Below are 14999 nucleotides of genomic sequence, written 5' to 3'. Positions count from 1 at the left end.
AGGTGCAGCTGGTGAAGCCTGAGTCACCTGCTCGATCGGCCCCCGTGAAGTAGACATAGTCGGATCGGAGCCGTCATCATCGTCCGAGCTCGTGGCGGAGGCAACTGGGTCCACAGGACACGTGGTAGCCTCAGCCTCACCCTACGCAGCTTCTTTCTCCTCATCTTCAAAGATGGAGGTGCCGAGCTCATCCTCTCCTGCAACTTCAAAGATAGAAGAATTGTACGGTGCAGTCTCGTCGAAAGTGACCTCACAAGTCTCTCTGACGATGTTAGTATCAATAATCAGCATACGGTAAGCTCTGGAGTGAGAAGCATAACCGAGAAAAATGCCGTCAGACGAGCGAGACTCAAACTTATCAAGATTTCCTTCTTTCAGCACAAAGCACCGGCAACCGAAAACTCTGAGATGGTCAACACGGGGCTGGCGTCCAAATCGCAACTCATAAGAGGTCCTGTGCATGAAAGCACGCAAGAAAATACGGTTGGACACGTAACAAGCGGTGTTAACCGCCTCAGCTTAGTATTTGCGAGGAGTCCTATGCTCATCGAGCATCGTCCTCGCCATCTCAACCAGCGTCCGATTCTTCCACTCTACAACTCCATTCTGCTGTGGAGTGTAGGGAGAAGAATACTGGTGTTCAAGCCCTTGATCACTGCAAAAGGCGTCAAAACGAGTGTTTTTGAATTCTGTGCCATTATCACTGCGAATCACTCGCATAGCCTGGGGTAGCTCGTTTTTCAACCTCAAGATCAAGTCTCAAAAAAACTCGAAAGCCTCATCCTTGGTTCTCATGAAAAAGACCCAAGAATAGCGAAAGAAGTCGTCCACGATCACAAGAACGTACCACTTCCCACCAACAGACATCACCCTAGAGGGACCAACTGTGTCCATGTGTAGCAACTCTCTAGGGTTAGCGGTCATCACCTGATTAACAGGCGGATGAGAAGCGGCAATCAAGGTCCTTTGCCAACTTCAATTTGGGCAATCCTCGGATTAGGCCAAGTGAGCTCAGTCTCGACAACAGATCAAAGCTCAAATGTCCAAGTCTCCTATGCCACTTTCACAGATCAGAAGAAGGACCAGCCAATAAGCAATGAGAAGGGCCAAGAGGAGTTCCAGAGAAGTCAACCAAGAAAACCCGATCGCGAGGTGTAATCCAGCAAACCAAATCTCCTTTGGAATCGAGAACACGCGAACAGCCCTCCTTAAAGCGAACCTGAAATCCCTCATCAAGAAGTTGCGAAACGGAAAGCAAATTGAACCCAAGGTTCGAAACCAAAGCAACATCTCTCAGGGTAAAGCGATCAGAAACTCGAACAGCGCCAAGTCCACGTACCTTTCCTCTTCCATTATCCCCGAACACAATGTACTCCTTTGAGCGCATCGGGATGAGACTGGAGAACCATTTGACATTCCCGGCCATGTGGCGCGAACAACCGGAGTCCACGATCCACCTGTTCTCCAAGCCTCCAACCTCTGAATCGGTCTCGGATCTAGGAGAAGAGTCGACGTGCGTCGGTGTAGCATGTCCACCCGAAAACGCACGAGCACCATCGGATTCGCCCGCCATGGTGCAGAAACCCTTGCACCGACCGGCCACCAAGCACAGGCCGATGAAGCCAGTGGCATCCTTGTCCCACTTCTTCTTCTTCTTGTCGTCGTCGTCGGAGGTCGGTGAAGAAGAGTGGTCGGTGTTGGAGCTCTTGTCGAGGTCGCTGAGCTGTGCCAGGAAGGCCTTCTCCCGCTTCTTGGCCTTGTACTGGAAGCGCTTCTTGAGCGACTCCTTATCGAAGCGTCCTCCCCGGTCACGACTGCGGTGCTTGTGGCACCGACGCTCCTTGTTGGAGCCTCCCTCGTCGCGGTCGCAGTGGCGGCAGTAGTCGAAGTGGTTGTTCTGGCCACCGCCGGACTTCTTGGGGCAATCGGCGATGAAGTGGTTCAAATCGCCGCAGTTGTATCACCCGGGGTTCTTGTTCCTCTGCCTGTTGTGGTAGACGCGCTGGAACTTGCTGATGAGGAGGCATAAGTCGTCGTCGCCCAGTGTCTCCAGCTGCTCATCTATGACAGAAGGCAAAGAGGCAAGAGAAAAGCCAAGAGCAGAGTTAGCGTTAGAGCTCGATCCATCTGGGCCAGTCACAAGAGCGATGCTCTTGGAAGGAGGGGCACCATTGAGCTTGGCTTGTGTCTGGTTATCCACCTCCGTGGCCTTGAGCTTGCTGAAAAGCTCGTTCACGGTCAGAGTCTCATAGCCAGCAGACTCAATGATCGTGTTTACCTTGAGATCCCACACAGAGCGGTCAAGTGCGTAGGGAAGCTTGAGGGCCTTCTCATGCTCTGTGTACTCAAGGGCATCAGTAGATCTGTTCGCATTGACTTTGTTCACAATCGATTGAAACCGACTGAACATGTCGCCAATGCTCTCACCCGGCCCCTGTGTGAAGTTTTCGTATTCACACCGGTGAGTCTCGAACAGTCTGGCCTTCACCTGAGGTGTGCCCTTGTGGTAGATCTCAAGGCACATCCAAACTTTGTGGGCTTCCTGAAAACCCTGGACGCGTGAGAACTCCGCACGAGAAACGCCAGCGAACAAGTCATTGACAGCCTTGGCGTTAGCCTTGTGCTCGGACACCTGAAGAGGAGTGGTCTGAATGGCAAGCACCTCGTAAGCCTGGTTCTTGGTGATCTCCCAAACCTCAGCTCCCATGCTTTGCAAGAAGCCTCGCATACGCACCTTCCAATAAGCATAGTCCTCGCCAGCAAACACAGGGATCTTACCAAGACTCACCATGGTCGCAAAGTGGTTTTCGAACCGGTTAAGGTACTGAAAACCTCAACCAAGCTCTGATACCAATTGAGGGACCGAAACCGGCGACCAGAGGGGGGGTGAAAGGGAGCTGATCAAAATTTCTCCCGAAATCGATCCATCGGCCTATATCCCAAAATCACCACAAGCCCTCAAGAGTTCTAGGTGAAGTTTGGAATAGCTATAGAAGAGCTAAACCAACACAAACAAGCCCTAAAATGAGCGAGCGAAAACGCGGAAGCACACGAGAAAATCAGCAGACCTGGCAGACACAGACCGGTCAGACCACTTACACAGACCGGTCAGACCGGTCGGGCTGGAATTGAAATCCCAGACCGGTTTCACCGACCGGTCAGACCGGTTGCTCCCAGACAGCCCGTAAACAAAGCTTCAAATGTTGAATCTCGAGCAAACGAAGTCCAAATCCAACGAAACTTGGAGGATACCTTCACATCTGTCCCGTGAACATATCCCCAAGAGATCTCTTCCAAAAGATTAAAGGATCTTGAGAATTCGGGGGAAGATTAAAGTGGATTGGGGTTTTCTCAAGAACACAAAAACTCTAATTTGTGAGAACTCGCGATTCCAGGGGGTTTGGCACTAGGCTAGATGCATAGGAATCGTCACAAAGAGTACAACAAAGCACGAATTCAAATAGTTGTCTCCTCCAAACACAAAACACACCAAAAGAGGAGAATTCGAACCCATCATCCTACCCACTAATTTGAGAGATTAGCTAAACCCTAACCCTCTTTTGCGTTGGAGTCCTTGGCCCTAACCTGGAGCAGGGGCAGGGAGAAGGAAAAACGAAGAAGATACAAAAAGACTCAAGAGACTCACCCAGCCACGTGCTGGTGGGGGTATTTATACCCAGCTGCTGCGGCCAGACCGGTCAGACCGGTCCAAGGGACCGGTCAGACCGGTCGGGTCTGCAACAGCCCTGTACACATCCTCAATCAACGGTGGAGTTTCTTTCTTCGACTCGAAGTCTTCCCTGTGATGCCTCCACGTTGACGAAGATCCGGTCCGCGGTTTTGGAGGGTCCGCGAAACCAGGGTAGATGGCCGGTTTTGAGAAAACCGCCAAAACTCCATGCGCGGGAAGATTCCCGCCTCCACGCCGTGGCCCTAGACGCCGTTCCCGCCTCGGCCTCCTGACGGCCCTAGACGCCGCCCGACGCCCGTCACCCGTCACCTCCTCGCCCGCAGCAAGGCCCTAGACGCCGTCGACGTCCGTTACCTCCGCCAGTCTCGAGACCGACGCCCGTGCCTCCACGACTTGGCGTCTTTGACCGCCGTCTGCCTGCTTGGTTTTGTGGCGCAAACCAAGAAACCCGCCTTCCGTCGCCGCTTGCACCCTCGATCCAGGAATGGACGCCACAGCTGCCGCCCGACCTGAGCTCCTTCACGGCAACTCTCCGTCAACACTCGACGCCCGTGTACCTGCAATCCAAAGACCAAGCGCATGATCACACCACACGGTTGACAATTCACTCATCACAGGCAGGATAGAGTACTCAACATTCCTCAATTTTATCTGCCAGCAGTCTATTTTTGGAAAAGGGAACTTATATTAATTTGAAAATGATACTGAAATTTTCCCGACCTCTGCCAGAAAGGCACATAGCCTACAAAAGTCTTAAAAAACCGGACAAACTTGTGACTATCAATCCTAAGACTCGACCGCCACCCGTGTGCCCGAGCAAAAAAAAATCCATAGCCACCTGCTCCAAAAAATGCGACGCTGCTACAAGTGCGTCCTGCCTACCGTAGGCGGCTGAAGGATAGCCCACGTGCATAGCCAGTGTGTTTAGAGTAGATCACCTGCAAAAAGGACAGTTATTTGTTATAAAAAATCACAAAGTTTCTGCAGCGCCAAACAGACCAACACAAGGCTGCTGCGTCCACACGGACTAATTATTTATACTCTTTAGGTACACCAATCGTCCAATTTCCAAACATACTTGAAACATCATGAAGCAGTGGGAGGCCCCATGCCGCATACACAGATTGGTTATTGGTTATATTGAGAGCATTCTAGTTTCAGCCATAGTGTCAAGATTTGTTACAACAGATTGGAGTTGCTCCTTTTGGGCTTTATACACCCCATGCTGATGGCGAGCCCATCCCCGCAAGTGTTTTCTGAGTGCTCCCTTTTTTCTATTCCAGCGTTGCACTGATTTTTGTCCGCCCACTGGTTTATTCCAAATTTCGATGACGCGCTCTTTGAGCTCATTATGGGTTAACCAACTGAGTTCCATTTTGAACTGCTTAGCGATCCCAGTAAAAGATGGTTCCCCAGTGTCTAAGAAGAGAGGAGCATGATCAGATATCCCTCTGTCTAGTGCATGAACCATGACCATAGGGTATTTGAATTTCTATTCCGATGTCATCAGTGCTCTGTCAAGTTTTTCATAAGTTGGATCGGCGAGAGAATTTGACCAGGTAAATTGTATACCTGTCAATTCAATCTCACGAAGATCGAAACTGTATAGTGATCAAATAAACTCGGGAAGTTTTGAATTTTAATTAAATATTGCATATGCACTCTTTAAGGAGAAAGGGAATTGAAAGGGTTCCATATATATAGGCCACCACTTGTCACCTCGGATATGCTTGTTGCGCTTGCTTCTAGCTTGTTGCATCTTTTGATGCTACAATACACCCATTTGATTCCAAGCACGCCCCTCCAGATCTGCCGGCATGTACACAGAGGATGACCTACGGAACTTGCTGATGATCTCACGTATCTATATTGGACTCTTGGTGTGGTGTCTGCTTGCAGCTTGCTTGATCATCACTTTGGAGTCGCAGACATGATGCCGACGTCTTCGACCTCTCAATGCAATGGTCGCCTAGCTGTGTAGTGATAAACTAGGAGCACTAGCTAGCTACAAAGGCTCCAGATGGTGCCGCTCATGATAGTGCGTGGTGACCCGGTTGCTCTCTTCGTCTTACATTACACCAGCGCTGGCGTGGCACCTTTGGCGCCTTGCAGCCAGCGATGAGCTCCACCAGTTGAATCCTATGCATCTGGCATCGGAGACTTCCACACCTCTCCAACTTCTCTTCGCCACTGGAGGAGTAGTTTAATTTCTTGGAACTTCCAGGAGCATATGTACACCTCCTCTGCACATGGGAAGTCAAGTCTCACGACGCGACGACTAAGACGTTCCTGAATTCGAGAGCCAAAGCTCTGTAACTTTCCTGCTGCACTGTTCCTAGAAAAAAAATCTAACCCTAGATCAGCATGATAAGGAATTTGATGTTCTTGCCCTTCCGTTTGACAACAAATGATGCCAGCTATAGGCGCACACAGCATCGGGGCCGGTTCTAGAAGATATGGTAAGTCACAGGGATGTAAATTGGTGACTCTTAGGTGCACCTGTAACCCTATTTAGTTCAAAATTTTACTAATTTTTTAAAATAAAATTTGATTTTGAAGAGATAGTGCAAAATTTTGAACTAAAAAGGAATGAAGGTGCAACTAAGAGTCACTAATTGACATCCCTATAGTAAACCATTTTTATGCAAATAACTTGACAGTCCATAAGGGGCGCCAGGCCAGATACCTCCTTCCTATATATTGTTGGATTGGTCAACCTTATATATATCCTCTTGAAATCCCTGCATAGAAGCAAGGCGCTCAACAGGTAGGGTGCCCAAAGCAGTGTCTTGTACGTTTGCCTTTCAAAAAGAAAAAAAAAGAAATTCCTGTACGATTTGTTCCAAGCCTGTTTCGAAACTCTGGCATATATATAATAGTAGCAAATACAACCCGGTCAACCTTATAACCAGTAGGAAATTATCATCCCCTCCTGTTGCTTCAAAAAAAAAAAGTACAACCTGTTCCTATCATCCATCCATGTTGGTTATAGACTGAAAAAAGTTTCATAAATAGACCGCACGGCAAGAGAGCGAGAGGCAAACTCCGGGGAAGTGGCCAGGTTTCACTAGAGACTCGAGAGACATGGGGGCCCCTTCTCGTATCTGCAGGCACGTCCTCGCCCTCCTGTCGCTCCAGCTGCTTCTTGTGGCGCCATGGCATGGCGAGACGGCGGCGGCTCGAGCTCTCAACTTCACGAGGCAGGATTTCCCCCGGGACTTCGTCTTTGGGGCCGGCACATCAGCGTATCAGGTAATAACAGCATGTATCCATATATACAACTGAAGAATTGCATGCAAAAGCTTTGGCCTTGGAGTGTTGTAAGTTGTAACACACCTTGAGAAGTTCCTGTAATTAACTTTGTTCTGTCGAACTTTGCTGGATGTTGCCTTTTATTTCTTGCTTAATCTGATTCTTGTGTATATGTAGTACGAGGGGGCAACCGATGAAGACGGAAGGAGCCCAAGCATCTGGGACACTTTCACTCATGCAGGTGATCTTAACTAATTAAGATCGAGTTGAAAATATGATGAAAATAGTGCATAGTAGATACAGCTTCACATTTCAACGACTCCCCCTTTAAGCCGCTCTATTTTTTTAATTATTACTATTATTATTTCAAGGTACTGGAAAAGCAACATATATATTCGTCATGAACTTTTCTTTAAGTTTGATTTTAGTCTTTGTAGCATATTGCTGTGACTTTAGTGTAGAATTTTGGTTTTATTTGTAGCGCTTTCTTGTTGGAGCTATTCACCTGATTGTGACTACAGGCAGGATGCCGGACAAGAGCACAGGAGATCTCGGCGCAGACGGCTACCACAAATACAAGGTCTGGACTCCATTTCATCGGCTAGATTACCTGACAGTGATCTTCCCGTTTGTTACTTTGCCTTGTCATATACTAGCTACAACTTTTCTGCCTGTCATTTCCACACCGTATACCTTGTTGACAGATCACATATGGAACGAGGGCCCCATTTGACTATATATAAATACTAGTATATAACATCATTCTTATGTAAATTGCATATATGATAGTTTGTATATGATCTCAAATATAAGTTCATTAAGCCATCAGGTAGTTTTTAATACGGCATTAATTTTGACTGAATATTGATTTACCAATGTTAACAGAATTAGTGATTATTGTGAAAGAACTTTTTATCGTGAATCTATTAATGCCATGAATCTTATTTTTAATCTATATGTGATCTTCTTACTAAAGTTTGCTAGTACAGTGTGATGCACAACTGCAAGAACAGTGCTTTTACTTATATTGAGGACACATTCCAAACTCTTTTCAGGAGGATGTGAAGTTGATGAGTGATACTGGCCTGGAGGCCTACCGCTTCTCCATTTCTTGGTCCAGGCTTATTCCAAGTAAGAACTCTGCCAAAAGATTGGGCGAGAGTCACTACGTATCTTTCCCTAGCTAGTCTGGGATCTCTCACTGTAATAATTGGTTTCTTCGCCCTCTATATGAGCACAGGAGGAAGAGGACCCATCAACCCAAAGGGGCTCGAGTATTACAACAACCTGATAAATGAGCTAGTAAAACGGGGTAAGCGAGTCACTCTGCTTTGAACGCATGCAGAAGTTTCACATGGAAAAAAATTTGACAGAAAAGTGATAAAATTCTTGACAGTATCCCACCACACCACAAAGATGTACTGAACTCATAGGCACAAGTGTTGCCCCTCATGATTTACTGAACTGAATGGAGATGTACTGAACTGAATCGATCTGCTGACTGCTGCAGGCATCGAGATACACGTGACCCTGTACCACCTGGATTTCCCTCAGATCCTGGAGGACGAGTACCACGGGTGGCTGAGCCCCAGGGTCGTGTAAGATCTCTCTCTGCTGGTCACCGATCGATCACTCCATCCCCTGCTTGATTATATTGAAGACACAACACTGTTAGTTGTAAGCAGCATTCAGGAAGTAGCATCTGGGACTGAAATCCTGAGGCATGCGTGCAGGGAGGACTTCGCGGCGTACGCGGACGCGTGCTTCCGGGAGTTCGGCGACCGGGTGAGGCACTGGACCACCATGGACGAGCCCAACGTGATCTCCATCGCCGCCTACGACAGCGGCGCCTTCCCGCCCTGCCGCTGCTCCGCGCCGTTCGGCATCAACTGCACCGCCGGGAACTCCACCGTGGAGCCCTACATCGTCGGCCACAACTCCATCCTCGCACACGCCGCCGCCGTCAAGCTCTACAGAGAAAAGTACCAGGTATAAATAATCAACAAGATGCTCATAATAATCCTCTTCTGCTGGTGATCAGAAGTTCAGAACTCAGTAAGTCCAGCACCAGTGACCAGGCAAGACTTTGGTCCCTCTGCATTTGGGCCACTGACGCGTGGGGTTGGGCCCACGTGTCAGTGCCCGGGACCAAAGTCAGGGAAGACTCGTCCAGCTTGTTTACCTCTGCAACATGACCGTTGTTGCAGGCTACGCAGAAGGGCTTCGTTGGCATGAACCTCTACAGCTTCTGGAACTACCCGTTCTCGTCGAGCCCCGCTGACGTTGCGGCGACGCAGAGATCATTCGACTTCATGATTGGTTGGTAAGTGCTCCCGGTTCTTTTTGTTCGCTTCTCCAAATTACGAGTTGATATAAATTCATCATCGACAACATCACTTTGCATTTTGTTCTGTTTAGGATCCTAAACCCATTGGTATATGGAGACTATCCTGAAAGCATGAAGAGGATAGTTGGGTCCCGGCTCCCGAAGTTCACCAAAGAACAGTCGGAGATGATCCGTGGGACGGCTGATTTCGTTGGCATAAACCACTACACCTCAGTGTATGTTAGCGATCGATCCAACAGCGCAGATACCGGGCTCCGGGACTACAATGGTGATCTGGCCGCTACCTTCAGATGTAAGTTTAATCTTGTGTGAAAACAAACCATTTCAGTAGACATGACTGCATCATCAGATACATAAGACTAGCAGCTGCCAACTTGATTGTCAGACATGACTGCATCATCAGATACCTCGGTGTATTATTTTTGTCAGACATGCGCAACTTGATTGTCTGTTCTTTGTTGTAACCGTGTCCTGCCTGTCTTTTGTTGCAGTTTCTCGCAATGATCCACCCTCTGGTCAGGTATTCTTTGAACTATCGCTCACTGAATTTTGCTAGCTCTTTCCTAATGCAGCTGAACTGAACTGCATCTAACCAAGTGAAGTGATGTTTTTTTGTGCCTCTTGTTTTGCTAGTCAAACTGATAATAGTTTATGCGCTTGGTACAGTTTATTCCAGTCGGCATGCCTACTGATCCACAGGGGCTGCAATATATGCTCGAATACCTCACCAACACTTACAAGAACGTTCCTATCTATGTACAAGAAAACGGCAAGTGATATTCTACTGAACTGCCCAGCATTTTCAGTTAGACCCCGTCGCAATTGTTATGAGTGCCACCAACATATTGTTGCGCCCTATGTTGGACTAAAATTTTTTCCAAGTACAAAGAACAGCTATGATGAGTATAAAAATAAACTTCAAGGACCTGATCTGCACATTCTGCAGAAACCAAACAGGGTCATTGAATTGGCTCGTAGTCACCTAATTGCTGCTTTTGTAGAACTGATTCTTGTTTGCTTTTCATTTTATTCAGGATATGGGGCGTATTTCAATGACTCAATTGAGGACCATAAGAGAGTAGAGTACTTGAGTGGCTACATTGGCAGCACTGTCACTGCACTAAGGTATACATGTTCTGCTCTTTGTAATCATGGAAAAAGGAAGGTGGTCTTCTTTTCTACAAACACTTAGCTGTTGTGTAAAATTTTGGGTTTTTTTTTTGTTAATGCAGGAATGGAGCCAATGTGAAGGGCTATTTTGTTTGGTCATTCCTGGATGTATTTGAGCTGCTAGCAGGCTACTATTCGCGATACGGTCTCTATCATGTTGATTTTAAGGACCCAGAGCTGCCAAGGCAGCCGAAACTCTCTGCCCAGTGGTACTCCGAATTTTTGAGGAGTGAGATCAGAATAAACATAGAAAGCATGATCAGTACGGATGCAAGCTCACATGCTGAGCAATAATGAGCTTTATTGCAGCTCATACATAGCAGAGGAAAAGAGTGTTCCTTGTTTTTTTTTTACAGTTCACATGAACATTTTTTTCTTGAGTTTCTTATAGTTAGGCTCAAAATTTCAGTTGCCAGTTATCATAGCCATAGATACACACATTTGCTGTAGGATGTGCGCTTCAGTTGTCATGACTGTTAGGTACTCACATATAAATAATATACGGAGAGCAATAATTATTGTGACGGCTTCTTGTTTCTTACTATTGAAATTCTCATACTAATAAAAACAGAATTTCACCATGTCCAACCATACCGCCGCAATGAGCTGCTCCTCAACAAGACAACCTCCGAAACCCGGAGCCTTTTTTCTTGAGAAGATGACAACCGGGAGACATGGATGCATAAAATGGGCCGCATTCTAACACTCGGACAAGAGATATACGCTTCTACATTAAAAGTTACTACGGAACTTGAATCGACCTGATCCAACAGCAAACAGAGACTGGCATGAATTTTTTGCTCCTGAAACTTCTTCCTCCACTAGAAACAAGCAACCTGTGAACCTTAACCTGGAAAGATGGATACTGAGAATCTTGAGAGCGAAGCCACACGGGGAAGAAGTTCAGTTTACCCCTGACTGAAATCCGCAGATCTTGAATTCTTGATGTGGGCAGGAACTAGAAATTAACCTGAAGATGACAGATGAGCATGCAGTAACGCAGAGATGAGTACCACAGGCCTTAGGCCTAGCTCCTCTGCGTCACTTCATCTTTGTTAGTGTAGAGGTGCCCATGTCGATTTAGTACTTTCAACGCTCAACACATATCACTCTTCAGAGAATTTGTCGTGCCACATTTGTACGCCAATTAGGTTGGCTGGGCATAGATTGTGATCACCCTTTGACTTTAACCCAACCGTCTCCATCATCTTCACGAAGCCAAAATCAGGCGATATCAACTGTTCAGAGTCAAATTAATATGACGGGCTCTTCAAGAATATGAATATCCAACAAAAACGACTTAGAAATTGTCAGAGAAAATTCCCAATATAGCACTAGATAAAAATCAGTTTCTTATATGGCACTAGAAAATTTTGCTCACCTTATTTGGCGCGAGAGTTTATCATTGGTTCATTTCATGGCACTTCCCTTAGTTCTGTTATTTCCATTCAAACTGACGCTCAAAAGAATACATTTTCTTCACACGAATTTTGTTAAATTGATGTGCTATTGACTTATATTGAGCATCTGCATGAGTGCCAAAGCAATCGCAAGCTTTTTGTTGCTTGGTTCACTTTGTTGGGCAATGGACAGTCCTGATCTGTTAGCTACAACTCGTTCCCAGTAACTCTTGTGGTATATTTTTACGTGCCTTGTTGTCTGTTTTTTATCTAGATTATGATGGATGTGTTTAAAAATATGATTATTTCTCTTGTCTGAAAGTTTCACAATCTGAAGTGCTCAGAACGTGAAATCTGGCAGCAGCAATTAAAATCCACATATATTTGAGATACGTCAACAAGCCATGTTGCTTCAGTACAAGAATGAACCAGTCCACGTCATGGCCCAATCAAATTCATTGGGAAAAACAGCAGAAACGAATTCAGTTCAAATAATACAACTCATGTTTCTTGGCCAGCAGCTGCTGCAGCTCGCCCATCTTGGAGAAACCATGGTCGCTTAAGCGCGGCAGCTGCCGTCAGCCGCTTGTCGGGGTTGCACGTGAGGAGGCCACTGAGGACGTCGAATCCTTCCTGGGACAGCTTCGACTCGGGGAACTTGCAGCGTAGGAGGCTGCACTTGCGCAGCTGCCTCTCCGTCTCCGGGATCTCGGCGCCGAACGCCGTGGACGAGAACCACGGCCACGTCGCGTCGTTGGGCATGCCGAGCAGGCCGAAGATGGCGCAGAGCTGGTCCTCCGAGTCGAGCTCCTGGAACAGGACGCTCCCGCCGATGAGCTCCGCCATGACGCAGCCGAGCGACCAGGTGTCGACGAGCGCGTCGTAGTCGGGCTTGCGCAGCAGCACCTCGGGCGCCATGTACCACAGCGTGCCGGCCGGCTCGTACGGCGGCCGCTCGGCCATGCCCACGGCCAGCCCCAAGTCGCAGAACCTCACGACGCGGTCGTCGCCGACGAGGATGTTCTCCGGCTTGATGTCGCGGTGGATGATGTGGGCGTCGTGCATCCCCTTGGCGCCCGTCAGCAGCTGCCGCATGGTGGCGCGCACCGTGGCCTCGGGCAGCGGCGTCGGGCCCGGGCCCGGCCCCCCGTGGAGACTGTTGTGACGCAGCAGGGCGTCGCGGAGGCTCGCGCCGCCGCAGTCCATGACCAGGCAGAGCTCCGCGGTGGCCGGGTCGCTGGCGAGGCCGCGGGAGCCGACGACGAACGGGTTCGCGGCGCACGCCTCGAGGAAGCGCGCCTCCCGCAGCAGCGCGGCGTGGCCGCCGCCGGGCTCGACGAGGTACTTCATGGCGACGGCCCGGCCGGTGGCGCGGTGGCGCGCCTTGACGACGGCGCCGAAGGCCCCCTCGCCGAGGCGGCAGATCTCCTCGTAGTCGTCGGTGCTGCCCATGGCAACGCCGCGCGTCCTCTTGCGGGTCCGTGGCGCGGCCGCGGCGCCCAAACGGTGGGGAGCGGCGGCGGTCTCTACGCAGGCGGTCATCGCGCGCGAAGGGAAGGGAAGGGAGGCGACGGGCTGATCGGCGCGGGGAGGGGGAGGGCGAGACGGCGGCGGGAAGCTGGTAACGATGCGAAGTTGCGAACCATGCGGAAGCGGCGGCGGCAACTATATACACAGCGGAGTGAGTCCGACTCCGACGATGGCTAAGCCCAAGTCGACTGCGAGTCGAAATCCGACGCTGCCAAGAAAGTCGGTTTGCTCGCCGCGCAGCCAGGGATTCGTGCATGCCCAGCTACACAGCTTCGGCCACACAAGAGCATGTTTTTCCGGCTGGTCCGGCTACTCTGCTTGTTTTGTTTCTAGATAGAAGAGGTGACCTTGGCGCCAGTAGTATTTGCTAGTATTATCAATTTGCCGTGTCACCAGACTCACACTCACTACTGCCGAGGTCTTGTGTAACATATGTACCTATATATAAATCACTTTCTATATCTATATGACTAGTTTACCGGACGTGGGTAAACATAGAGAAATTCGAATTTCACTAAGACAATTTTTTCATGCGGATATCTGACAAACCGATGCTATTCTAGTCATTCAAAAATTTAACAATCTAGTTTCAACTCACTTCACACTACTACCCTTAGTATTGGTTGGAAACCGGCTTTTGTCCTGGTTTTCCAACTAGTACTAGGAAACCGAGACCAAAGGCCTTGGTCTAAGACACGGGGTATTTCACCCAGTGCTTAAGGCCACTTTTGGTACCGATTGGAAAGACCAACTGGTACCAAAGCGGTCACCACGCTGACGCAAGCTGGCGGTCCCTTTAGTATTGATTGCTCTTTCCAACTGCTACCAGACTGTTTTTCTTATTTTTTTTCAAATTCTATTTTACTTAATTTATTTATTCTTTCAAAATTGCTATGCTTATCCGAACTCTACACTACTATATATCCATTAGTCGCGTTCGAGTTCAAAGAATATTAAAAAATAACTAAAAGTCATTGACACTCATATAATTAAGTTACTTATCTATAACAATATATTTATAAATATACAAACAACACGACATCACATTTACAAATATTTACAAATATACAAGTTATGTTTATAGTGCAGGTACTAGACACCACACGACATTGATGCAGAATGACTATTGATGTGACCGTTATGGTAGAACTCGTCTCTAGAATCCACGATCTCCCTCATAATAAATCCTACGAGTTGCTCGCAAACAGTGTTAATTCGATCAACATTGTAAACTTCATGGTAGCCCTCCCTCATGGAGTTAAACCGTGAATGAACTAGAATACATAGTACTCACACCAATCAGTTCCTTGTTTTTGTCTCACACACTATAAGAGAAATAAATTAGCTATTCAATATTTGTGTATGTCTATACAGAACAATTGAGATTAATTAGAAAAAAATCACAATGAGATTAATTAGAAAAAAGTTTACAACCCCACATACCGGAAAATCAATTCTAATGTTCAATTCCTCCTTCCATTGGCCGACTCTTTTTTTTTCTTTTTCTCAAAATTTTCCACACCCTGCACTTAAAATTAATTTTGATGTTGAATAATTGATCTAAAAATGAAAAGGATTGGATGGTGCAAATTGAACTTACATATTCAAT

The 14999-nt window shown here is 47.7% G+C and overlaps 2 protein-coding genes across 2 annotated transcripts; one reads left to right on the top strand and one right to left on the bottom strand.

The window, feature by feature from the left end:
• The first annotated feature begins 6615 nt into the window (after positions 1-6615).
• On the top strand, positions 6616-10984 carry LOC120665721 (beta-glucosidase 22-like). The gene is made up of 13 exons (XM_039945379.1): positions 6616-6943; positions 7121-7184; positions 7465-7523; positions 7999-8074; positions 8184-8255; positions 8454-8541; positions 8677-8932; positions 9151-9266; positions 9362-9582; positions 9782-9810; positions 9957-10059; positions 10325-10415; positions 10523-10984. Exons 1-13 carry the CDS (start codon positions 6776-6778, stop codon positions 10752-10754), a joined length of 1575 nt encoding a protein of 524 aa, XP_039801313.1. The 5' UTR covers positions 6616-6775; the 3' UTR covers positions 10755-10984.
• Positions 10985-12215: 1231 nt separating this feature from the next.
• On the bottom strand, positions 12216-13518 carry LOC120665723 (putative cyclin-dependent kinase F-2). Its single transcript, XM_039945380.1, has one exon. It carries the CDS (start codon positions 13400-13402, stop codon positions 12362-12364), a length of 1041 nt encoding a protein of 346 aa, XP_039801314.1. The 5' UTR covers positions 13403-13518; the 3' UTR covers positions 12216-12361.
• Positions 13519-14999: the final 1481 nt, after the last annotated feature.

The sequence above is a fragment of the Panicum virgatum genome, chromosome 3N, assembly GCF_016808335.1.
Source record: "Panicum virgatum strain AP13 chromosome 3N, P.virgatum_v5, whole genome shotgun sequence".
Taxonomy (NCBI): Eukaryota; Viridiplantae; Streptophyta; class Magnoliopsida; order Poales; family Poaceae; genus Panicum; species Panicum virgatum.
This window is presented reverse-complemented; position numbering and strand designations above follow the sequence as displayed.